The sequence below is a fragment of the Fonsecaea monophora genome (assembly GCF_001642475.1).
Source record: "Fonsecaea monophora strain CBS 269.37 chromosome Unknown Scaff43, whole genome shotgun sequence".
In the NCBI taxonomy this organism is placed as follows: Eukaryota; Fungi; Ascomycota; class Eurotiomycetes; order Chaetothyriales; family Herpotrichiellaceae; genus Fonsecaea; species Fonsecaea monophora.
In genome coordinates, this window is record NW_019173974.1 from 17,051 (window position 1) to 30,228 (window position 13,178).

Sequence of the window (13,178 nt, forward strand, 5' to 3'; positions counted from 1 at the left end):
GCAGAAAGGCTGGAACTGCGCATTGGGGTTGAAGTCGCAGGCGGTGCCAAGCCAGATAAAGATATTCACACGAGTCTCTCCATCTCCCATTCTCTCAACTCTCAACTCTCAAATACAACTCAATCACTCACTCCTCGTTGTATTCAACTTCACACAAGCTGTGCTGCTGTCCCCCCGTGAAATGATCCCTCCCCTCAATTACATTGCCGACCTGTTCGTCAATCTCTCTCATAGCTAAAACTCCAATTTCCAGCCCACCACCGTCGGGCCTTCAAGGCTCCTAAGCTGCCATGGAACCCTCCTTCAAACCTGTCCACATCTCATTCCCCGTGCCCCGGCACCCTCATCTCAACTTCCATGCACACCTGAGTTTCATAGGAAATTGCAGCATGGTCCTTTTGACCACCACCGACATTGGCCACACTGAGAGCACTCTACCGCCCATGGGAAGTTTTGTCTACGCAATGCCTGCCGTACGTAAAATTGACGTGTTGAGGGTTTGTTACAGCCTCCTAATAGAGTTCTAGATTGGAGACGACCGGAATGTGATCAGCACGCCTCTCGCAACCTCGGGCTCCAACATTGACTATGCCACTAGAATGGCCAAGATACTTGCGCGGAAGATGAAACAGCCAGTGTATGTGGGCTGCAGCATGGATTTCTCTGGAACAACAGCCGAAGAGGAAATGGAAGGCTTCGCGGCCGTCGTCGATCAGATAATGGAGAGGTGGGACCTAAAATCTTGAACTGGCCCTGGTCCCTCACTTCCTCGTTGGGGTCAATGTTCTAGAAAGTTGTTAAAAAAGAGGTCCCCGACATGCAAGGATCGGTATCCTGAGCCCCTACGTGTCATTGGGTCGGGGACCAGACCTGGGCAAACAAATCGGTACTGTTCCTTCCCGTCACTGGAATTCGGCACTTTAGAGCCTCATCGACCATCTGCACCATTGCAAGAACCTGGAACCTGTTACTAAAGGCCTCCTGCTGCACCAAGATCGTCGCTTAGGCCCCTCGGAACTTGTGTTCACTGAGAGAAACACCTCGAGATCGATCACCGCCCTTCGCCAATTTTCGGCAGGGTTGCCGGTTGCGAGGGAACCCTGGCGGCGATTCTGGCATCCCGGGGCATCTTTCCTGGTTAAGGTTGTTGATCGAAGCTTGGCCTCTGACAGGCAGCAAAATACCCTAGGAACTGGAGGCGGAGCACACCTGGTTGACACCACTCAGAACCCTGGAGATTGACGGCCCTCAACGTCAGTAGAAAACTAAATTGGCAATCATCGGACCAAAAGGTCATAGTTCTAACCCTCTCCACGGCGTCTTACATGTCAACTACCTTTTGCGACCTCTATTCAGAGAGAGTCGAGCTAGAGAGTTGAGGAGGTATGCAGCAAAACGCCTCCCGCCCTACCTTCTGCCAGGGCTTGTCGCAAATGGTGCCTTGCAGCATCTTAACTTTCGGCGAGTCGCCGCGTCGTCTCCTCGCTGGAACGACCATCTTTTACAGAGTTTCTCACCTTCCGACTCCCCATATATCTCAGAATCTAATCGTGCCCCCGCACCCAAGCAACTCAATAGCGACTCTTGACAGTGCCCCCAATGTGGGTGTATACAAACATCCTGCATCGTCCAGGAAGTTCGAAGCGGTAGCTTCTTGGGATCGCCCAAACATGGGGTGTATCTGGCTGGTCTGACGCGTTATCGAAATCACTTTAACTGAGTCATAGTGTTTGGGTCAGATGACGGGGGAGGAGACAATCCGCCGCTTGCTTGCTGCAGCTTGTCGATCCTCCCCCAATCCTCGGCGTAATGGGACCAGTCCTGGGCTGCCTGGGTATCCCTATGACAAATGCCACCAAAGGCCCTACTCGGAACACAAATCCAATAGCCACTTCGTGCCACTGCAACCATGAGCCAATAATCTCGTCGCGGACAATTATCATACCAGGTCTCGAGCAGCATAAGGAATAGATCGGGCGATGTGGTAAAATTAAGATCTTTTCCCTAACCATTCCAACACATGAGCAGCAGATTGGATCTGCCAAATCCGGTCGCGCCTATGGAACCTTTGCACAGATTCAATCCAGTTGTGAAACTAGTTGGAGAATCTATTGAAGACCAAGGAAGAATGCAATGTCGCTCGTTGTCGCTTCGACTTTTCGAGTGCTGGCCGCCGCACCCATGAGGTTGCACCCTATTTCAAGATACATATTACTTGTAATGCTGGGACTCGCCAAACACGATGTTTCACAGAGGAGACGGAAAGAGTGGTGGGTTTCCAAACAACTACTACTAGGGAATGGCGAGCATGTCTGATCCTAGGCTGCACGAATGCGGGACTGCGATGCCAGGGGAAATTCCCACCTTGTTGCATTGCTTGCGAGCTGCAAAGTCGATCCTGTTTGAGGGTCGTGTAGATCCGAGGGAGGCTAAGTTCCGTCCCAACGGCTTGCCAGCAGTCCTTGCAACCGACTGGATGGCGTATCTCCTTGCTCCCAAGTAACCCTGGTTTGCTGGATCCCTGGCGTTTAATCTGAGTTCCAGGTCTCCTCAGAGCTGCACGCTAGTGCCAGAAACCAGTCTTCTGGAACTATTGGCCGTTTTCATCATTCTCTGGTTGTCTTCTGCGCCACCAATCCGAGGGGTGAGCGACAGTGGCTTGCGCGATCCTAAACAGAAGAGGAAAACGGTCGGGCTTTTGGATGGTTCTGCCCATCAGTTTGGGCGAGGTCACCGCTGCACATCATTGCTCACACGGTAAAATATTTGGCGATATTCCCCTACGGACTCTGTCCAATTCCGTTAGGGCTCGGGCCTAATTCTGCACGTCAATGGAAACAGACAAAGATGACGGGGTTGAACGCCACAAACACTTGGGACCAAGGATCAGCTCTCCATTATTCCCAACTTCTGGCAGCGCCACGACTCGAAAAGGTACTCCGTACCTGTGGATCCTCAGATCCTGTTTTCCGTAAGTGATCCGTTTCTCCTCTCACTTTTACTTAGTATCATGTCCTGCAAGGTGACTGGCCACCCCGTCCTTCGAGAAGAGACCAAAGTCGCCGTGAGGTTGACTACGGAGGTATCCTCACCCCACCTGGAATCTTGCATCTGCAACAGCTTGTTCTCGGGGGCTTTCGAATATGCAGCTTTAGCTTTCAACTAATTCGTCACGTCGCAGAGACGCGGGCACTAGAAGGAAAATGAGCACTGGATCAAGTCTTGTCGTGGGGGAATCAACTTCGTAGTCAACAGAGATGAGGTTGACCGCTCTGGGATTGGCCAATGTTCAGCTTGGGGGACTAAATCACTCCCAACGAAGGGGCTCCCCTGCTTTCGAACCACCAGAAGCCCCATGATCGACGACGCAGAGTCCACCCCTGGTTGATGGCTGGCTGGCTAAGGGTGACGGCTCGAGTTCGACTTCCCCCGACGTATCCCTGTCGCATTCTCACGTTTAGATTGTTCATCTGATTGATACCAGTCGGAAGAAATGGGGGCAGAATGATCACACCCAGAGACGCAAAATTGGAAAGCCATGCAGCACTGGACGACAAGGCAGAAAGATACGAGTCGATCCATCCTCAGCCCCAGGAATCATGCGCTTCACGTGTGGACCACCAGTATGTTCCACTTTGGTCTTGTTTACCGCCCTGTGCGCCAAAGTCTCAACATGAAGATTGAGCGTTTCAAGGAAGGAGGGAGGCTTTCAGAACATGTTGGCGCTCTCCTCTCCCCTTTCATATGGAACCACACACATGTAAGAGAAATGCTGCAAGTGGCCGGTGTTTTCTCCGTATGCCCGAACAAGCGCACTGGATCTTCACTCAAAAAATGTCTCGTTTGGTCTACAATCATGACCGAAATGGGCTGGTCGGATGTTTCAGGCACAGTGAAAGCCTTCTAGAACGAGTATTTCGCCGCAGATGAAGTTCAATAGATGAGCAGGGATCAGGGCCTGTGAACCAGAGCAGCTCGAACCGAGTCCGGATGAGGTACGTGGATCGCCCATTTGTTTCTGATCTGCCCTGCCTATACATACTCGTACATGGGGCCGCTTAGAGCTACCCAGCGACAGAAGCCAAAGGCCTATGATCGCCCTCGGTCCGCCTCCACAGGGGGCCCGCCACACAGGTAGTCAAGGGAGTCCGCCAATGTCAGCAACATGGGCGCCGTCACCACCGTCACCACCGTCATGATGGCTGAAGAACCGGTGATCTCGGTCGCAACCATTGATGCCACGAGTATGACACCATGGTCTTATCATAGGGGAGATAGCCTCCTGGGACTCCTCAACTCGGTCGAACTCGTTGCTTGAAAGGCCCAACTTGGCCTTTAGAGAAGATGTATCCAAATGTCTACTACGTATCATCTAGACGTCAAAGTTCCGGGATGTTCTCAGCCCAGACAATCCGAACTGTGGCTTGGTTATGGGTCAAACACTTGTCATGGGTCCTCCCGGGCCACGTCCTCGAACAGGGGAACTCTTTTCGAGAATGGCTCCAGTGGTGTTTTTGGCGCAAATCAACTAGGCGGCAAGCCGAATGCCGGTCATGCCCCATTCGGCTGTTGAGAACGTTGTGGCTAGCTTCTTTCACTTCGGCTGCTAGAACCGGGGAGGCTCCTAGGAGGCCCTAGCTTTTTCAGGGTTGCGCATCAATCCGAATCTGCTCCCACTCAGACGTGGTTTTTGGCTTTCCGCTGATGTGCCCCAGCATCAAGTCAAGGTCTGCGGTCAGAGGGCCCTCATCCACCTGTCTGGCTTGTTGGATCCTTGATCTTTTCCCAGTGGGACCCCTTCCATTTTTCTCTGGCACGCATCCCAACGCCACGCGCACCGGCAGTTCATCCTCGTGCGCCGCTCGTGGACCACCATCTCTCACACCCCTTAACGGGCCTTGAGCGGGCTAAGCTGCAGTGGTTCCCTCATCCCCTCCCCAATCTATACTTGTCCTTGCTTAGAGGTTTTGACGATCTGGCCCCAAATTTCGCTGGTTGCCGATCGACAGATCAGTGGGAAAAGGCGCATGGCCATCGCGAGACCACAGTCGCGCCCTCAAGACATCAGGTTCCCTCTGTCCGTTGGCAGCCCTCTCTACCTACTTGTTCTAGCCACAATTTCGGCAGACCTGACCTGACGGAGAAAGTGGCGACCACTCGCTTCGCAGTAACTCGCCATCCCTCAGTGGACCAGTAGGCCAAGGTCGGACATTTTTACCTTGTCTCCATTCCTGCATCTCGCTTCTGTCGTTGCAGTAACCTGTCGAAGAACAAAAGACGCCTGATCGGGGTCTCCATTGAATCGAGAGAGAAAGAGCGCCTCTTTGTTTGTTTGTTATGGATTGACGGTCCTGAACGCTGCTGTTGCTTCTGGATGCGGGTACGGAAAGTGGCGGGCATGTCTCGACATCCAACGAGAGATCTCGGATTTGAGTAGATGACATAAAGCACTGCCCCCGGACACCTGCGATGCCTGGCGACTGTCGATGCGACTTGAGACCATGAACGAGTCTTTACCGGTCTGCGAATCGACGTCTGCCCACCCCTCAGGACCATATATCACCGCCCATGGGCTGGATCCAACGCCACATCCAAGGCCCGCGCCGCCGCGGCATCCTGGAACCGGACTGTTTGTGTCAGGACCGCCGATGATGTCGACCTTCTATGGTCCTCACGACATGGGACCCCTCTCTCCGAATGAAGGAGTGTATCGCACGGGGGACAATTTACGGCCAGGCAGTGGAACGGCGAGCACCCCATCTCCTGGTCAGATTTCCGCGATGATGATGCACAATCCGAAAAGAGCATACAGACAAAGAAGAAAAGACCCGAGCTGTGATGCATGCCGGGAGCGCAAGGTCAAGGTCAGTGGAAACCCGAAGCCATCCCTGTTGTCGTTACGCTGATGGCGTGCTCAAGTGTGATGCGACCGAGACGTCGAGCTGTACCGAGTGTTCGAGTCGCAACGTCCGTTGCCAATTTACCAAGGACACGAACCGGCGCATGTCTTCGATCAAGTGAGTCTTTTGGCCTGATCTAGATGTTCCATGGCACAGTTTCTGATCATCTCAGGCTCGTACAGGACCTGGAGCGACAACTATTGGAAGCCCGACAGCAGCTCGAGCGCTATCATTCGGTCGAGCGCAACTCTGATCTCTCCAGTGACCTCCGGCCCGAATCTGCCTCCGCGGTCTTCGCCGAGTTTCCGTCGATTGGCAAATCGCCACGGAGGATGTTGAAAGCAAGAGCACCTCAGGATCTCACAAATGCCAGGATGCAGTTGAATGATGTTGGTCGCGGATTGTTGAAACCCCCCGTCACGGGTATCCAGCCTCGATCGCATACCACACAAACTCGAATTTCGGACCTGCAGGGTTTGCCTTCGCAAGCCGTGGCCGAAAATCTACTCCACTACTACCACGAATACATCCACCGTCTATTCCCCGTCCTCTACTGGCCCAAGTTTCAGCGCAACTTTGCGGCAGCACTGGAACGAGGCAATGTGCAATTACTCCCCACCGACTGGATTGCCACTCTATACGCCGTACTCGCATGCGGTGCCCTGGCGACGCATGACCGGGCGCGGGTGCCAGAAGCGCAGGAATACCTGACCAGGGCAATATCTACCATCAATTTCTGGGAAGATGATGTGTCTACAAATCAGGCCATTGTAGCATTTCTTGCAAGCATTGCGCTGGTCGAGATGAACCGCAAATCGGCCAGTTGGATATGGCTCGGCTCTGCAATCCGCATTGTTCAGGATCTCGGGTTGCACGTCCAAGGGGGTCAATGGTCACCGATTGAGGGCGAAATGCGCAAGCGCATATGGTATTCGTTCTACGTCTGGGACCGGTAAGCCTTTGATCATTTTGGTATGGTTTTCTTCTTCTCTACTAACCAAGGGACAGGATCCTTGCTCTCGAACTCGGAAAGCCGATGCTGATCAACGACGACGAGTGCGACACCGAGTATCCCGAAGTCCTCGACGAAGAGCGCGTCATGTCCGACCATACGCATACTCCGCTGGCTCCTAAATTACTGCTGGCCCATGTCCACATAGCACGGCTGATGGCGCCCCTAGCAAAGACTTTTCGTTCTCTCTGCATCACCAGTGAGACGCTGGCCAAGTTTGAGAGTCACCTGGGGGAGTGTCTGGTTTTATTTCCCCGGCCACTACACCTCTCTTCGACGGCTCCTCTGGATCCATGTATCATGGCTCCTCTAATCACTTTTCAAAATACACGATTAATGCTCCATCGCCATAATTTGTCCCCATCATGCTCATCCGAGCAAAGAGCTCAAGCCATTGAGCAGTGTCTTCATGCTTGTCGCGATACCGCAACCATTCTGTCCCGGTGCATGATCCCACACGTTCAGTCGCATGAATGGGAGCAGCGGTTTGTTCTCTCTGCAACCACCATGCTGTGCACCCATTTTTGGCGGTGCATGCTCTTCTTGCTGTTCCGACAAGTGTATGACAGTTTTTTCCTCATCTTGAGAGCGGCCGCTACGATCAATGACGCCCGAAGCATCAACATCTGCTGCGGGAGACACTTGTCTTTCTTCGTGCGATGTCTGATTGAGAGGATCGAACAGCCCAGCAGCATGGACATTGACCATGACGAGGAATTGCTGGTTTACCTCTCTGCAGATCTACAAGCCAGTACCAATAGCTGGGTATGGGGCAACGCCGAGACAGGCACGCACCTCAGTCGCCGCCAAAAGCACGGTAGACCCAGGCACCAGTTCATTGAGCATGACCCTCACTCGTCGGGGGCTCAGTCGCCGTCGTGGGACAATATGTTGTCTGAGGAAGAGCAACACGACTGGGGCGGCTGGCAACATATTGAGCAATCGGCTCGATATCTCCAACAGCTTTCCGAGAGACAGCACTACCCACAAAATCAAAGCCAAATCCCGCCTCAACCACCACCACCTTCTTTGCCTGTGTCCCCTCTACCCAACGGACCAGGCCCGGGAACATCAGGCCCAACCCTGCCCCCGATCGGCAGCAGCAGCTCGACCCAAACGACCCCAGACCCGAACCGAGCGCGAATGACCATTGCGAATATCATCTAGTCAGAAAGAAAGGATTTACGCATTTTCAATGCGACAAGAGTTGAAATGGTTATTTTTTCGTTTTTTTGTTTCTCCGTGGGGAAAAGGAAATGATGAATTTGACGTTAAAACACAGAATATGACACATGGCTCTTTTTGTTTGTTACCCCCATTACCGAGTACTCTCCCTGGGTCACTACTACCTACCTCCATCCATGCATGAATCATATTATATGTATTTAGAATCTCTCTCTTGTACATGTGCGGTAAATATGTACGAGGGTTACACAAATCACTACCATCAAAAAGATACCCCCCTTAGCAATCACTTGCAAAATATACATCTATACCGAGTATCCTATCCAAGTAAAGTGTGTTATCTGTTGTTGGTTCTTTGGTCAAGTCGATTCAAGTCAAGTCCGCGCGTGTTTCGTTCTCAAGACTCGAGAGACATGAATGAAATACTCGGAGGACGATACCAGGGTAAACATACACGAACCTTGAAAACAAGAAAAGGGAATGAAAGGGGAGGGAGGGGAAAAAGGAGATATGAAACAAGGGGTTCCACCAAGGGGATGATGGATCAACAAAAATAAACAAACACAAAAGTAAACAAAGTAAACAACAGGATAGACAACCTCGTACGAAACCCCTGGACTGAGAACATGACTACAACGAGTAGGACCGAGTCTTTGCAATATGTATGTATACTAAGAACATACATGACACAACATACGAGGTAACTCAGCACTTACGAGGACCACCTCGTAGAAGTAGTTCCTTTGTTGGTTGTACTTGTATACACATTTTACACAGTTATAGTTAAAAAGTTTTGACAGGCACAGCCTCACTAACTGGGTAATTAGTTCACAACCCATGACGTGGACTGTACAGGGTAAGGACTACTCGTGGAGATCTGCTGGGATAGACTTGTAATGTAGGTATGTAGGTACTATAGGTATTTTGCTTCACTCGACCATCCCGTGTAGAACCGATATGAATAGTCAATCTGTCATTTCCATATATACTTTTTTTTCAACATCTCTCTCTCACACCCACTGGCTTTAAACGCGGTGTGACATGACAAGATGGATTTCCTTTTTGCTCGGCGACGTTGAATAACTTCAACAACATGGATAGAGAGAGAGTCCGATGGATGGAGAGTTAGGAGGAGGAGGAAGTCAGATCTCAGGTAAGAAGATCAAACCCCATAGCCCTCCTACCGGCGTCGCCGCCCAACAGGCCCTTTTCACCCAGGAACAACTGAAAGCCCCTCTCGCCGGGCCCCCTCCGAAAATCCTCGGGCGGAAGACCGTTCAGAAAGTCCTCGAGCTGCCGCTTGATGTATCGCTTGTTCTCGTCGGTGCTGGGCGTGGCGGCGATGTAAGCGACGCTGGCGTCGTGGTCGCCGTTGTGCTCCACCTCGACCGCGTGGCACATGTCGGCGTGCCACCACATCGTGTCGCCGGCTTCCATGCGCGGGATCCCCACCATGCACTCGCGCAGGCGCAGGTGCGGGTGCGACGTCGGGCTCAGCAGCTGGCTGTCACTCCGGAATGTGCCGGGGAACCACGGGCTGTCGGGATCAAATGTCCACTTGGTCGCGTCCATCATGTCCTCCTCTCTGTCAGAGTCTGGCGGTTGGAAGAACGGCCGCAGCATCAGGTACGCGATCGTCCACTTGACGTTGGGGTACAGCATCAAGCTGCCCTCCCCGAGCCCGGCTGAAGTCAGCGCCGTCCACCCCTGGAAGCTCCGAAAGACCCGCGAGTGGGCGCCGCCAGCGAACATGGCTTGGTTGGCCGCCTTGCGCGCCGTCAAATCGTAGTTGTCCAGTGCCTCGGGGTTCCCAGAGAAGACAGCCGCGTAGACGGACTGATATGTGGGATCGGCCCATCGACAAAGACTGCCTGCGTCGATATGAGGACCGAGACCGCGGAACGGGATCCCTGGTGGTCGAATGCGCACTGCGTCGGCGTAGGACAGCGGCGCTGGAGAATAGGTTCCGTCCTGGTCGTGCCACCACGAATTGAGCTCCTCACTGAGTTTGAGCTGGTTGGGATGTGACCTTGCGGCTATTTGTGTAGGCGAGTAGTACACATTGAGGATGAAAGGCGTCTCCTTGGGCCAGCCTGGAGATTCATCAGCCATGCACACGAAGGTGATCATCCCTTCATGGTCCAGTAGGTATATATCTGGTGCTTCCAGATCGGATACACGTACCTCCAATCTGCGACCGATTAGCCGCAACATACTCCTTCAGGTCCGTGAACCATTTGTCTGCTTCCTCGCGAGTGAAGACATTCCGGACAACAAAGCATCCGACATCTTTCAGAGTCTGCTTCTTCTCGGGCAACAGGTCGAATACCTCGTCGAATTGGATCTCAGGGATGACCGCGGTGCCCTGGTCGGCGATGCGGCTGGTGACTGATTCGAGCTCCTTGCAGACCTTGAGCCAGCTCTTGACGATGTTGTCCTTGCCGTACTTGTCAACAATGGCTTTCTTGTATCCCACCAGGTCATCGCCAGGCTCTCCTTTGGCCGCCGTGAACTCGGGCCAGTCCGGCCAACTCAATAGTTTTCCTGGCATTTTGCTTTTTTGGGGCGGTTTTTTGTCTGGGTATTATCCTGTGTTCCTACGACTCCCGTATCGTCTTTCCCCCTTCTTTCCTGCGTCCAAGATCCCCAAGATTAATAGTCCAAGATAACCACTTGACCAGGACACAACACGCGTTCCTCGGACATGTACGCCCACACGGGACAGCACACGGTTCGAAACTCAATAGGCCTCCAGGATATACTTCTCCAGGGCGACACTCAACCTGCACTTGTTCAGTGTGAGATTTCCGTCAATCCGTTCACGCGGAAACCTTCACTCACCGACCAGGGCTCATCCAGCGGGAGACTGTGCTACCATATCCGTTGCTTCGACACCATCAGGCGGACATTGCCGTTCTGACTGCTCCACGGCAATCGAGCCAGGGGGCATGCCGAGGGTCAAACATGCCAGCCTCGTCCCGTATCACGATTTGGAACGTCCTACTCCAGATAACGCAAACCCAAAACAACGGGATGACAGGGCCAAAGCCAGGCCTCTAGGACGTTTGAGAGGAAGATTCGCCGCACTATCCGTCCCACACGGGCGGGCTCCTCCTCCTCCATGTCTTCACCAAAGCTTAGCATCTGCGATAACGGGTGGTTAAGCACCTGGTGTGGCGGGCTCAAGCATTCGCAAGCCATGTGCCGTCTCTATCCCAGGCAGAGATATGAAATATGCATATATAATGGAGCGGGTCCTCGGTCATCAACAGACACAACACAGACAACGACGTCGGCCTCTCAACAAGAGACAACAGTCCTCGCAAACAAGTTCCTAATACTGAACTCACAATGTCGCCAATGCCTTGGGAACTCCCGGCATGGGTGCCTCGCCGATCGTGGCTTGCCTGCACTATCCTGGTCCTCACATCGTGTGTGACATCCACGGTGAGTACATACCTAGGTTGTTGACTTAGTGCTGTCCAGCACCATGTGATCAATCATAGACTGACACAGGCAGCGCCCCAGACTCTCGGCTTTGATGGTTCCATGATGAATGGACTCAACATCCTCCCCTCGTATACCGACTACTTCACCTTGACCACGGCCACTCTGGCGCTGAACACGGCGTCAGTGTGGATGGGCAGCGCAATAGCAGGCATCGGGTACGCAAAAGTCCCTGACTGGATCGGTCGCAAGTGGGCGCTGTTCTTCGGTGCCGTCTCCACCATTGTCGGTGTCGTCCTCCAGACGGCTGCTCAGAATATTGCCATGTTTGTGATCGCGAGGATCATCATCGGCTTCGGTACTGGCGCCTCGTCCATCGCTGCGCCTGTGTACTTGTCGGAGACCGTCCCTGTAAAGCTGCGAGCTGTCTCGTTGGCCCTTCTGTATGACTTTTGGTATGTTGGTAAGTCATCGTTCGCCTCCTGTCTCTCATCAGTGACTGGGACAATGGATGATCTGACGAACGTACAGGCGGTCTGATCGCCGCGGGTGTCACCTACGGCACCGCAAAGATGGATTCCACCTGGGCCTGGCGTCTTCCGTCGGCCCTGCAAGGCCTCTTCAGTGTTCTCTGCATCGTCCTGATTCCTTTCACGCCAGAGTCGCCTCGCTGGCTGCAAGACCAGGGCCGCGGCGAAGAAGCTCTTCTGGCATTGGCCCAGACCCATTCAAACGGGGATATCGATGATCCAGCTGTAACTGTTCAGTTCCGCCAGATCGCAGACACCCTGGCATACGAAAAGTCTTTGGAGAAACCTTCTTTCGTGAAACATTTCGCCAACAGCTCATCCACACGCAGGCGCATCTTCTTGGTCTGCACCGTCGCCGTCTTCTCCATGCTCTCCGGAAACAACATCATCTCATATTATTTCGGGACCATGCTCACGCAGGCCGGAGTCACCGACTCGACCACACAGCTGGAGATCAACATCATTCTCAACGCATGGTGTCTGGTGGTTTCCCTCGTGGGCACTGCCATGGCTGACAGGTTGGGTCGCAAGGCTCTGGCCGCCATTTCCACAGCGCTGTTGACCATCTTCATCTTCCTTGTGGGTGGGCTAACCAAAGTGTATGGCAACTCAACGAACAACTCCGGTATCTATGGGACAGTCGCCACAATCTTCCTCTTCCAGGGCGCGTACAGTTTTGGCTGGACCCCTCTTACTGTCCTCTACCCTCCGGAAGTCCTCAACTACGGCCTCCGCTCGCTCGGCATGGGGATTTACACTTTTCTCGTAAACGGTGTGGGTTTGATGGTGACCTTTTCCTTTCCCTTTGCGCTCCAAGCTATTGGATGGAAGACGTACATGATCAACGGAGCGTGGGACGTTCTTGAGCTGGTGGTGGTCTTGGTGTTCTGGGTCGAGACCAGTGGCCGGACGCTGGAGGAGATTGATGAGAATCTGGACGGAGAGGTTCACAGCGAGGCGCCCAAGCTGAGGGCCATCATGGGCGTGGCGCCAGAAGATAGAGAGGGAATTGTGGATGCTTTGGCTTTGGGAAAGGACAAGAAGATGGAGATTCTGGGTGAAGTGACAGAGGTGGCTAAGGAGTAAGACTCCGTGTCGGGCTCG

The 13,178-nt window shown here is 53.2% G+C and overlaps 4 protein-coding genes across 4 annotated transcripts; 3 read left to right on the plus strand and 1 right to left on the minus strand.

Moving 5' to 3' along the window:
• Positions 1 to 290: 290 nt before the first annotated feature.
• On the plus strand, positions 291 to 746 carry AYO21_06261 (hypothetical protein; the record flags this gene model as incomplete). The annotated part of the gene is made up of 2 exons (XM_022656222.1): positions 291 to 473; positions 528 to 746. The coding sequence occupies 2 exons, from the start codon at positions 291 to 293 to the stop codon at positions 744 to 746; spliced, it is 402 nt and encodes a 133-aa protein (XP_022511385.1).
• A 4,755-nt stretch (positions 747 to 5,501) lies between these two features.
• On the plus strand, positions 5,502 to 8,079 carry AYO21_06262 (hypothetical protein; the record flags this gene model as incomplete). Its single annotated transcript, XM_022656223.1, has 4 exons — positions 5,502 to 5,864; positions 5,920 to 6,017; positions 6,073 to 6,852; positions 6,909 to 8,079. The coding sequence occupies 4 exons, from the start codon at positions 5,502 to 5,504 to the stop codon at positions 8,077 to 8,079; spliced, it is 2,412 nt and encodes an 803-aa protein (XP_022511386.1).
• A 1,167-nt stretch (positions 8,080 to 9,246) lies between these two features.
• On the minus strand, positions 9,247 to 10,648 carry AYO21_06263 (hypothetical protein; the record flags this gene model as incomplete). The annotated part of the gene is made up of 2 exons (XM_022656224.1): positions 9,247 to 10,229; positions 10,282 to 10,648. The coding sequence occupies 2 exons, from the start codon at positions 10,646 to 10,648 to the stop codon at positions 9,247 to 9,249; spliced, it is 1,350 nt and encodes a 449-aa protein (XP_022511387.1).
• Positions 10,649 to 11,448: 800 nt separating this feature from the next.
• Positions 11,449 to 13,160, plus strand: AYO21_06264 (hypothetical protein; the record flags this gene model as incomplete). The annotated part of the gene is made up of 3 exons (XM_022656225.1): positions 11,449 to 11,544; positions 11,614 to 12,007; positions 12,076 to 13,160. 3 exons carry the CDS (start codon positions 11,449 to 11,451, stop codon positions 13,158 to 13,160), a joined length of 1,575 nt encoding a protein of 524 aa, XP_022511388.1.
• Between the last annotated feature and the right edge of the window lie 18 nt (positions 13,161 to 13,178).